Genomic DNA, 12029 nt, shown 5'->3' on the forward strand with positions numbered 1-12029 from the left:
ATATTGTTACACTGTTACATACTCGCCAACGTCGATTTTTACTCTCATTTGGCGCTTGGCGAGTGTTAATTTTAGGCCCTGAATGCACACATACAGTATATATATTTTGGAAATATTTACATGTGTATATTTATATTCATATAATTGATATTATATATAAATATATTTAATATATAAACATATTTTTCTTAAATATATACATGCATGGGTGTGTATTTATATATGCGTAAACAAACTTTTATTTTGGATGTGTATATATGTGTATGTATATACTTAATATCTTTTTCTTGAAAATGTGTACAAAACATTTACTTGGTTACACTACCTGATAATGGATTGTTTTTAATTTTTATATTAAAACCGAAATAGTTAAATGTGAATATTAAAGCGTTAAGGCAGAATTAAAAGAGTATTCTTTTTTTTAAATTATTTAGTTTTTTTATTTTGAAGATTTTCTAATTTGAACGCATTTAATCACTCTGGAGCTGCTGGAAAATGACACGCACCCCATTTCTGATTTGCAGACTCCCTTCTGCATGGCCTTCTTTGACATTATTGCTATAAACTGGCCTGTTATCAGTCCGTAACTCGATAGCCATCTGTTACACCTTTCACCCAAAGCAGTTAAATAGCATTTCCTCTCAGACTTCCCCCTCAGCCTTGAATAACACAGTATAAACTCTCTCACCCTGAGTGCATGCGCTCCACTGTTACGCAACCCACACCGCCTTTGATTATACAATGAAGATTACGCTACAAACCAAGCATCCTCCAGCGCACCAAAATGTCGTCTAAGGCAGGGAACGTATCGTGAAATTTGCATTCCTGAAGGCGATTTACGAGGTGCAGATGGCGATGTATCTCATGGAGGTCCGTGACCCGTTTCAATAAAAGCTCTTTCTGTGTCATGTCTACAAGGGAATTTCCCCACCCGTGGTTTCTTTACTTGAACTAACGTTGCCGACTGTAAATGCCTGGAGTTCCCTGCTCTGTTTTACAGGCTAGATGGTCCTGAAGAGCAGGGGTGATTCATTGGAAGGTAGCGTTCCTCCTCAGTATCGACTCAGCCGCTCGATAATATAGATGAGCACTCTGCACTGTTGCAGGGATTTAATTTGGCTATGCTGTGAGATAAAACACATCGATCCGGTGGCAACGTTCTACCTGATTTGATTGGATGCTGCAGTATCTCTGTTATCTGATTGGCCTTGACACACTGCCTTTTGATGATGTTCCTATTTGCATGCTTTTACATATTTTATGAAGGGAACGCAAGACGGGCAACTGTAATGTTCGAGAAGTTCAGCCAGCTAATTGAGCGTTCATCAGCAGGCTAAATGTTACTCAAAAACAAGCTGTAGTCGGTTAAGAAGGGAGCAGGTAGGTGTTACATCACACGACGGCACTGTCGAACAAATAGAACAAAATCTACAAATAGAACGAAACCCCATCGCTCCAAAAAACGATTACGAGCAAGAACCCGAGGAGGAGACTAAAACCATCCCTCTTGCAAGCAAACCACATCCTATGACTAAACGCCGAGTGATGGGGGAGCACTTTCCACTTCACTTCTCTGTATAAATAAGGATGTGATCTGGAATGGTGGATACTGAGGTCATGAGGAAATGGGTCACTTTTCAGAATTAGCCCACTTGTGGTTACACAGCATTTCGATGTGGAACTGAAAATATGTTTGTGCTCAGTGATGCTCTTTTCTGCAGGAAGTCCAATGTCTTGAAACTGTGGCATAATATAGAGCGTAAGCATGAAATATTATTTGAATAACCCTAAAATGTATGTAAACAAATGACCTTGAGAATATAATGTGTTGCTTGCCTGCTTTAAATCGCAATTTAACCAGTATTTAGAGAGGGTCAAATCTAGGTCAGGTTTAACAAGTAAATGTTCCTGCGCTAAAAAATTCAACACATCTGTTAGCGCTAACTGACATTTTGGCAGCTCTGTAAGGCCAAATTCACAATGAATCCAAGTGTCAAACTCAAGTAAACAGAAGTATTTTGTAGTAGCCCTCATGTAAACATTTTCAGTGGCAGATGCTTTTACTGCTCTGTAGTCTTGGTGCAAGAGCGTCCCCACAGTGCAATGGCCACATTTGGTACTACAACTTGTTATTCAGCCATGCAGCCCTTGGTAAACTCTGGCAGCATAGTACACACTCAGGTTGGGGCTGACAAAGAGAGCTTTTACCCCTTATTGCACTGTAAAATAGCCTTTTTATACATGCTATGAGTGGAAGGCAGAGAGCCTTGCAATATCCATATCTTTTCCGATGTCATTTTTACCGTATATTTTTTGAGCTGGATTTTCAATATCGCTTTTGTCCTTTCTCTCTCAGGCTAGTGTCCTGTGTGCTGACCTCATGGTGTAAGCAGGTGTGAAGATGAGTATTAGCAGCGATGAGGTCAACTTCCTGGTGTATAGATACCTGCAGGAGTCAGGTAGGTGGTGCTTAAACGAAACAGCCCAAATTAACACTCCAAAACTGTAACTGTTACACAGCTTTTGCCTACAGCGATGGTTAATAATGACCGTTAATATCCAAAAAGTAGCAAAAAAAAAAAAAAGTCAACAGATGGTCTTCTGAATCCACATGTAATGCCTATTAGAGTATTACTTTCACTCTTTATTGGAGATAACTCAAATATGTGAATGTATCTGTCAGTAATATCTACTATCAGCCTTGATTACAGTAAAACACTAGGACTGTGTGCACAGTCAGAGTGTTCTTTGAGAGAGCACGTACACACAAACGATACCCTCCGCATAGCTGTGAGCTTGGAGAGAAAGTTGATCCAGCAAGTGTGACACTAAAGTGTTTATCATTCCCTCTGGCAGGGTTTTCCCACTCGGCCTTCACATTCGGCATTGAGAGTCACATCAGTCAGTCTAACATCAACGGCGCCTTAGTGCCCCCTGCTGCCCTGATCTCCATCATCCAGAAGGGCCTGCAATACGTAGAGGCCGAAGTCAGCATCAATGAGGTGAGAGCACAGCTTTATTTACAATCAAGGTGCCTATACTCATCTGCATCAAGAATTAAAAAATCACATTTGCATATTTAATACTATTAGAATAATTTTTAGATTAATCTTAATTTTATTTGAATCTCACAAAACATTTTGATTACTTTAATTGTTTATAGTTTTTATAGTAATATGTAGTAACGCGCACATGCACATTTTTTAAAATTTATTTTTAATTTGTTATTTTAAATTTAGTTTTTTTATATATTTGCGCAACATGTATAAAAAAATAAATAAAGATACTACTATAGTTTTCAATAGTTATATCATAACTAGTGCTGTCAAAATTAGCACGTTAACGCAGGCGATTTAATTTTTCCGTTTAACGCGTTAAAAATATTTAAGGCAGGGGCGGGGCTAGTGTTGTACACCCCACTCACAACTGCTGTTTGTCACTTTTTCTCTTGACAAGAAGTGCATTTATTCAGTCGCAGAACATCTTTATGACCAGATCAAACAGGAGACGCGCACTTCACTTTGCCTCAGCGCCAGGCACGAGTCAAATGAGCCCGGAAACGGTAGTGTGCTCAGCATGCACAAAGGCTTCGGCACGCACTGTAGCCTGTATCATTTCATACCAAAGCACGAAATAAACTACGTGCATGCAATGTCGTGGTCAGTTATGTCATGGAAGTTACCAAAAAGGCGATTAAAGCTGCCTTAAAACTGTACATACATGTAATATGTTATGTATGAGTCACATTTAAGAACATGTCCCTGAAATGGTTTTCAAAACTGTCCTGAAGCAGCCAGCACTGTCTCCCTTATCTAAAACACCCGATTCAACTCGTCAGCTAGTAGAAACTTTAGTGGGTCAGAAAATGTAAAGAGAGTTGAGAGAAAATACGATGCGTATCAGATCTGCGTCACATTCTGCAGCGGCAGCTCTTAAAGAAATAGCAGCCAAAATAACCTAATAACCAGCTGCTGTGATGTCTGTTCATCAAAGGAGAAAAAAAAAGAGGAAATAAGGATTCATCTATTTAATTTAGTGTTTGATAACTATTCAATTTCTGCTTGCTGAAGGGCACAGGTAACTAAATATGACATTTGTTTTAATGGGTTTATGTGAAGATTGTTTAAAGTTCACTTAAATTAGAAGTTATTTTATGAAAGTCTAATAAATATTACAATTGATAGTTCTCAATTATACTGTAATGTTGAATGGCTATAGTCAATGGTTGAATATTAGGAAAAAAAGAAGAGTTTCATAGAGGCATCAGTAGTATTCGTGTCAGTGATACCGGCCTTCAGTCATAAAAAAGATGGCATTAAACATATTAAAAATATACTGTCTTTGTTGTTTCTACATTAATTTGAAGATTAAATGTGAAATTATTGCAGTATAAAAGTATATTTAAAAAGTTTAATTTCTGGTGGGATTAAGTGCAGGATTGGGATTTCTTTTTATTATGGGATGAAATGCATCCTGGAGATGTTTTCATGAGATTGACCTAGATAATGATATTTATTATGATGCACAAAATCCTGTTAACGTTAAATGAGAGCCTGACTGACACTTTGATTTCTGTCTGCAGGACGGCACACTGTTCGATGGGCGGCCAATTGAATCTCTGTCATTGATTGACGCGGTGATGCCCGATGTCGTACAGACCCGGCAGCAGGCGTACCGAGACAAACTTGCCCAGCAGCAGGCCGCCGCAGCACCCTCTGCAACCAGCACGAACATGCAGGGTAACGCCAAAAATGGAGAAAACACCGCAAACGGAGAGGAGAACGGTGCTCACGCCTTACCTAGTGAGTCACAGAATGAAGCTAAATCACCTTACGCTGTTTATCATAGTTCATAAAAGTTTTTTCCTTAATGTTACCTAACAGTGTGAATGTTTCTTTCACTTATGTACTGTGGCTATAAATCAAAGAGCTATTGCTTTTTCTCCCAGTGATGGATGTCATGTGACGTCTTTTGGGTGTATGTTAGTCCTCATAACCCTCTGTCTTTGCAGATAACCACGCAGACATGATGGACGTGGACATGGATGTGGACATCCCTCATAATAAAGCCATGGTGCTGAGAGGTCATGAGTCGGAGGTCTTCATCTGCGCCTGGAACCCTGTCAGTGATCTGCTCGCCTCCGGGTTAGTTACACAGCCCGCTTTTCTTCTGAATCTTTGCATCACTAAATCCATTCAGTTGTTCATCCATGCTGAGTCCACAGTAGGGACACTCCAATCAGATACCTAGATCACTAACGACGCTAACACTGACCTTTTAAAAAGGATTGGCATCGGTCAATCATCTCAAATTCAGTGCTCTGGTTTAGACACTGTCAATCTACAGAAAAAGCACAGGAGTATCCAAAAGTTTTCTTTCGCACTCAATGTAATTTGTAAACGCACATTGTAATTTGCCTGAATTTTTACATTTTGAATTTAAATTTTTATTATGAGGTCATTCCAAAGAGTGTGGGATAGGAATGGTCTGAAAATATTTCTCGATTTGAATTGTTTCTGATTTTGAGAACCGATAAAAGTTTTTTGTAGCGTGCTTCCCACCCAAAGAATTGCTATAAGCTTTGTGCCTTGTTAGGACTTGTAAGGAATTTTCGAAGAAAATGTAATATTATTAAACAGTTATTTTTATGTTGTTATAATACAAATTGCCTTGTGTGCAATATGTTTGTGTACAAGTCAGCTGTTAATTTTAACCTTTAAAAATGGTCATTTACCAACTGACAGTATAGAGTTTGTTTTTTCCTCTTGAGAAAATGTATTGATATTGAATCCAAATTAAGATTATTTTTAAATTAAGACCGAAAATTTAAATTGTCATTAATTACTCACCCTCATGTCGATCCAAACCCCTAAGAACTTTGTTCATCTTTGAAACACAAATTATGATATGTTTGATGAAATCCAAGATCTTTCTGATCCTGCATAATAGACAGCAATGCAACAACCCCATTCAAGGCCCAGAAAAGTGGTAAAGACAGAAATAGTCCATGTGAAATCAGTGGTTCAACCGTAATGTTATGAATCTATGAGAATACTTTTTTGTGTGCAAGATGATAAAAAATAATGACTTTATTCAACAATTTCTACTCTTCTGTGTCAGACTGCGACTAGTCTAGTTCTCATAGCTTCATAGAATCACGGTTGAACCACTGATGTCACATGGACTATTTTAACAATGTCTTTACTTCCTTTCTGGGCCTTGAACATGTCAGTTGCATTGCTGTCTATGCAGGGTTAAAAAGCTCTCGGATTTCATCAGAAATATCTTAATTTGTATTTCGAAGATGAACGGAGGTCTTGCAGGTTTCAAACGACAGAATTTTCATTTTTGGGTGAACTATCCCTTCAATCTAATCACAAGCTTGTGAATCAAAATTAAATCTTAAAATATATGTCAATACCCAGCCTTAGTGGGGATCAGATATTATAAACAGATGAAGACTAAAAGCTGGCAGTGGATTGCTCAAGTATCAATATTCGGATAGAAAGAGTGCAACTGGTGCATCTGTAGAAGATAAAAGTGCAGAGTTATTTGATCCTCTGGCTCTCTGCAGGTCTGGAGACTCAACAGCGCGCATCTGGAATCTGAGCGAGAACAGCAGTAGTAGCTCTACACAGCTCGTCCTGAGGCACTGCATACGGGAAGGTGGCCAAGACGTGCCCAGCAACAAAGACGTCACATCATTAGACTGGAACGTGAGTTCAGCTACGACACGCTCCCTCTGTTCCAAAACTTTGTGTATTATGAACGACTAACATTTCCTCTTTGTGTTTATTAGAGTGAAGGTACATTATTAGCCACAGGCTCCTATGACGGCTTTGCAAGAATATGGACTAAAGATGGTAAGCAAACAGGTTTTTTGCCGTCTGTGCAAACATGCTGTGCTCTGTCATTCCATGCAGCAGACTGATAACTGTTCGTTCACAGGTAATCTGGCCAGTACCCTTGGTCAACATAAAGGTCCAATATTCGCATTAAAATGGAACAAAAAAGGAAACTTTATCCTCAGCGCTGGTGTTGATAAGGTAAGCAAAGAAGCTACGGTCTGTAAAGTGCAGTAAGAAAGCACCAAGAACAATAGCAACATGCAACAAACTACCAGAAAACCTAACTACACCCTGACAATCATCTAGAACAGGGCAGTGATATTTTATGACATAATAGTATTAAATATAATATTAAAAATTTTGAAGGATCATTTTTTTTCTCTTTCATTTAAACATTTTTGTAGTTATTTTTTTTTTTTTTTTAATAAATGAAAATGAGAAAGGTTGCCCTGGCAACTAGCTGATATTATTATTTTATAATTGAATATTATCATTATCATTTATTTCATCATCATTTATTATTATTTTCAATTAACAAAAATATTTTTGTGGTTTTAGTTAACAATAATAAGGTTTCCCAAACTAATAGTTAAATCACAGAAATGTAGAAGTAAAATCGTTTATTTTAAAATGAAAAACAAAAAATGTTAAATATTATTTAAAAATAAATATCTAAAGAAAATGCTTGCTGAAATATTTGATATATTTTTAATATTTTATTTGTTTACCTGCATGTCAAGTGTCAATTAATCCACATCAGAGAACTGTGAATGTGTTGTTAAATTAAGTATTAACATTAAAATATTAAATCTCTGGGGGTATTTACTCTACATACTTCTAGAAGAAAAAAAGTTTGGGAAATTCCTGACATAGAGCATTAGCATTGCACAGGCATCCACCACTCTCTTCTTCAGGAAAAATAAATATCTTCTGGTTAATACATGTTGTGAGTGGCACATAAATGACCCACGTTACCTTTAAATATGCATTATATTTTACCCTGTCACAAATGATTTAATATTGCCTCCTTTTCTTCAGACAACAATCATTTGGGATGCTCACACAGGGGAAGCCAAACAGCAGTTCCCGTTTCATTCAGGTTCACACAGATTCCACTTTATCAGAATAATTTTATTGATTATTTCGAGGGGAAAAAGCTCTTACGCTGTAGCCTTTTCTCTCCCTCACCTCAGCACCCGCTCTGGACGTGGACTGGCAGAGTAACAACACGTTTGCCTCCTGTAGCACAGACATGTGCATCCATGTGTGCAAACTGGGCCAGGACCGACCCATTAAGACATTCCAAGGACACACAGTAAGACTTGTCTGCTTGTCCCGCCGTTTCCTACAAGTCCAGTCTGCCAAAAGAATCAATATCAAACTCTATCTCTCTGTCTCCAGAATGAAGTTAATGCAATCAAATGGGATCCGACTGGTAACCTGCTGGCGTCGTGTTCTGATGATATGACTCTTAAGGTAATACTTACAACGCTGGCTATACTGTTTATCAATTCAGAGTCATGTTTTCTTATTGTGCTACTAAGATAAGTGCAAGTCCGTGGTATGCATTTCAGCAGGTGTTTTGATAATGCAAATGCTGGCCTGGTGGTCTAAATAACTGCTTCTTCCAACGTCCTAGATCTGGAGTATGAAACAGGACACTTGTGTTCATGATTTGCAAGCTCACAGCAAAGAAATCTACACTATCAAATGGAGCCCGACAGGTCCAGGAACCAACAACCCCAATGCCAATCTAATGCTGGCCAGGTAGAGTAATACACACTCACCTGCTGCTACTTTTCACATATTGTACACTTACAGTACACATTCAAAATTAAACCAGATCCAGTTCAGTTTAAGGAAATAAGCAACAAGTGAAAGACTTTTTGAAAGATTAGCTTTGGAGATTTTTACATTAAGGAAAGTTGTGGGAAAGCTATTCATGCGCCATTTGCTACTGCGAGTAGTTATAGACTGGTATACTGTATATCAGACAATATTTTTGTTGGTGTGTATATATACAGAGGGGAAAAAATGATTTGATCCCGTGCTGATTTTGTACGTTTGCTCACTGACAAAGAAATGATCAGTCTATAATTTTAATGGTAGGTTTATTTGAACAGTGAGAAACAGATTAACAACAAAAAATCCAGAAAAATGCTAAATTATAGACTGATCATTTCTTTGTCAGTGGGCAAACGTACAAAATCAGCAGGGGATCAAATCATTTTTTCCCCTCTGTGTATATATGTGTGTGTTTTCAACTTAAAATCACAGCAAAGGTAAACAAAAATGTAATGTAACCATTAAATAGAATTGTTAGCAAATCTCAACATGAATATCCAATTTTCATGCTGTTAAAATTTTGTGATTGCTGAATTCACTTGAGCAGATTCTTAAACAGCGCTGATTGGTCATTGTGTTCACGCGCTCAATAGATGCATCCGTGATTGGCTTCAATGATCAATGAATCGCTCGCTGAAGAGCGTGAAGCGATGACATCTATTGAGCGCGTGAACACAATGACCAATCAGCGCTGTTTAAGAATCTGCTCAACAGCACTCAAATCTTAGCGGGAAATGGATGTTTTTAAAATTTCAGCTTTTTGACAACACTAATTACCATTGATTGGATATCTTTAAAAGCTTTTTTCTGCCATGAAAAAAAGTTTATTGTTGCTTTTCTCACAATTGTTTATCACAATTTTTTTTCAGAGTTTACGTCTTACATTAGTAAGTAATTGTAAGTTTACATTTTGTAAAATTAAGTTTTTCTCTCTCTGACACCTCTAGTGCTTCCTTTGACTCCACTGTTCGGCTTTGGGATGTAGATCGAGGCATCTGCATCCACACACTAACCAAACACCAGGAGCCCGTGTACAGCGTGGCCTTCAGCCCTGACGGACGCCATCTAGCCAGCGGCTCTTTTGACAAATGTGTCCATATCTGGAACACACAGGTAAGACCGGAGGTGCTCTGATCCGTCCGATCCAGAGAATGCCCAAATGCAGCTGGATCTGAACTCTTCATCTGAAATCGCTCTCATTTCCACAGACTGGTGCTTTAGTCCATAGCTACAGGGGGACAGGGGGCATTTTTGAAGTTTGCTGGAATGCAGCAGGAGACAAAGTAGGAGCAAGTGCGTCGGACGGCTCTGTAAGTACAAGTTTAGTACTCTGCACCTCAAATAAAGGTAACAGATAATTCCTATATTAAATATTTCCTTGCTTTCGTTGTAGGTTTGTGTATTAGATCTGCGGAAATAGCGCTGCTTGCTGGAAGCCATGGACCGACTATGAATGTGTACATAGCCAAAATGACTGTCCCTGACCCTCAAACTGCTACAGTCCCTAGTGAACCATGGCCAGCCACTACAGACAAACAAACACAAGCACCCTGACGCCACAGGCTGAGCGGCGAGGATGTGATTCCAACCAGAGACATTCAAATGACACTTGTAAGGTGGGAAAAAACAACAATATAACAGGAAGAAAGAAAGACAAGAAGACTGGTATATGTACCAAATTTGGAAGATATTTTACTATTTGTTCTCAAAAACCAATCTCATCGAAATAAACGAACGAAAGGATTTTAATCTTTGTTGGTAGTTTCCGTTTCAGTGTGCAGACATATCGTTTTCTTTTCTTCCCCCCTCTCTTTCTTTCGCACATTTGATTTGACGTCACAGCAGCATGATTCCAGGACTCACGTTTTCCTCCATTTGACACAAGTAAAGATATTTAGTCTTTTTTGGTACTGGATGTTTTGTGATTTCAACAGTGGGGACATGAGAAAAAAAAATTTATTTTCCTTTTTATGCTATGGTGTAACTGTAAACTTCTCTTCTCCTCGAACCCTGTTTTTCCCCCCAAATGAGAGGTACACTGACCACAACAACAAAAACAGGCATGCACATCTACAGGAACTGCATCCGTTCGCTCATACTACTGTATTTAGTTGGTAAATGTTCCCCTTAAAAAGAACCCCAACAATTATGTTCCTCAATTCAAGATTGTTTGACATACATGTGGATCGAAAACAGAAAGACTTGCTTTAGGTTTACAATATTTTGATTTAAACCCATTAGCGTAATTTCATACTTTGTTTTAATAATTGGATTATTTACTCAATTCATTTTGTCTTTCAGTTCCAGGTTATTTTTTTTTTAATAGCTAAACATAAAATGTTTTGTTGGAGAACCCAAAACCTAAAGCAAGTTTGTTGACAGAACATTGAACAAACATCTGAAAGACGTTATTTTAATGCTTTTGCAGATATCATTTTTGGGGTTCTCTGCACTGCCATGTAATGGGTTGCTGATGTTCATTTACAGTAATCGCCTGCATGAGGACAGTCAATACGAATGTGCTTTAGACAGTTTTCAATGCCTCCATCATCGAGGGGGGAAAAAAGTCACAGACCCCAAGAGTGCAAAAGTCTGTCTCTGAATCTGTATTTTTTCCCCTCACAGAGATATTTTTAGGCTATAACCTTGCATTTAAACAGGGGTGTCGTATTTTGAGATTTGAATCTAATAAAAAAAACCATCTGAACACTATTTATTACAGCCTACGACAACAGAAGGGTGTTTGAGTCGGCCCTTTGCCCCTGCATCTGCCTGCCCACCTTCATTTCCTCAGTGCCAGTTCTAATCATTATTCTTACTTCATCTGTCTCCTGGACTTTTTGTACTCTTTTAAAACTTTTGTAATTCATATTTCTTTGTAGCTATAAAAAAAAAAAAAGAGTAAAGAAAAAAAAAGAAAAAAAAGAAAACCCCAACAAACTACTGAAGGTCGATTTGAGGGTGTACAGCTTAGACCTCAGTTTTGCTCAATCTTGAGTCCTGCGAGTTCTCAGATGTCCCCACACCTGATCTTTGTTTCCCCAGTCAAATGTTTTTGGTTGCAAAAATTCCCCCTGCATTGCATTGATCTGTTGTCATTTGAATCAGATCTGGAATCCAAAATAAAGTATATTTTGATATTATGGCTGTGTTTTTATTCTCCTGATTTGACTTTGAAATTATGTTGCAAATGAACCTTAAAAAAGAAACACGTTACTGAATCAGACTACTGAGACTAATCTTAATAGTTCAGCCAAAAAAAGAAAATCCCTATTTATGACCGTGTGTCATTTTTGACTCCAAATAGTAATGCCATTGCTTGATCTTTCTTTGCTT

The 12029-nt window shown here is 38.0% G+C and overlaps 1 protein-coding gene across 4 annotated transcripts in view; it reads left to right on the forward strand.

The window, feature by feature from the left end:
* Positions 1 to 11623, forward strand: part of LOC306857071 (F-box-like/WD repeat-containing protein TBL1XR1) — a 71751-nt gene extending 60128 nt beyond the window's left edge. For 3 of the 4 annotated variants that reach the window (XM_079396737.1, XM_079396738.1, XM_079396739.1), the window contains 14 exons: positions 2357 to 2459; positions 2857 to 3002; positions 4583 to 4802; positions 5012 to 5144; positions 6575 to 6716; positions 6800 to 6863; positions 6949 to 7046; positions 7887 to 7947; positions 8042 to 8163; positions 8250 to 8324; positions 8488 to 8615; positions 9641 to 9806; positions 9902 to 10003; positions 10087 to 11623. In XM_079396737.1, the coding sequence (XP_079252863.1) occupies positions 2402 to 2459; positions 2857 to 3002; positions 4583 to 4802; positions 5012 to 5144; positions 6575 to 6716; positions 6800 to 6863; positions 6949 to 7046; positions 7887 to 7947; positions 8042 to 8163; positions 8250 to 8324; positions 8488 to 8615; positions 9641 to 9806; positions 9902 to 10003; positions 10087 to 10113 (1542 nt within the window). In that variant the 5' untranslated portion in view covers positions 2357 to 2401 and the 3' untranslated portion in view covers positions 10114 to 11623. Of the gene's footprint in view, positions 1 to 2118; positions 2182 to 2356; positions 2460 to 2856; positions 3003 to 4582; positions 4803 to 5011; positions 5145 to 6574; positions 6717 to 6799; positions 6864 to 6948; positions 7047 to 7886; positions 7948 to 8041; positions 8164 to 8249; positions 8325 to 8487; positions 8616 to 9640; positions 9807 to 9901; positions 10004 to 10086 lie in introns of those variants that run through there. The other variant, XM_079396740.1, reaches the window with a different exon arrangement.
* Positions 11624 to 12029: the final 406 nt, after the last annotated feature.

The sequence above is a fragment of the Barbus barbus genome (assembly GCF_936440315.1).
Source record: "Barbus barbus genome assembly, chromosome: 37".
Lineage (NCBI taxonomy): Eukaryota > Metazoa > Chordata > Actinopteri > Cypriniformes > Cyprinidae > Barbus > Barbus barbus.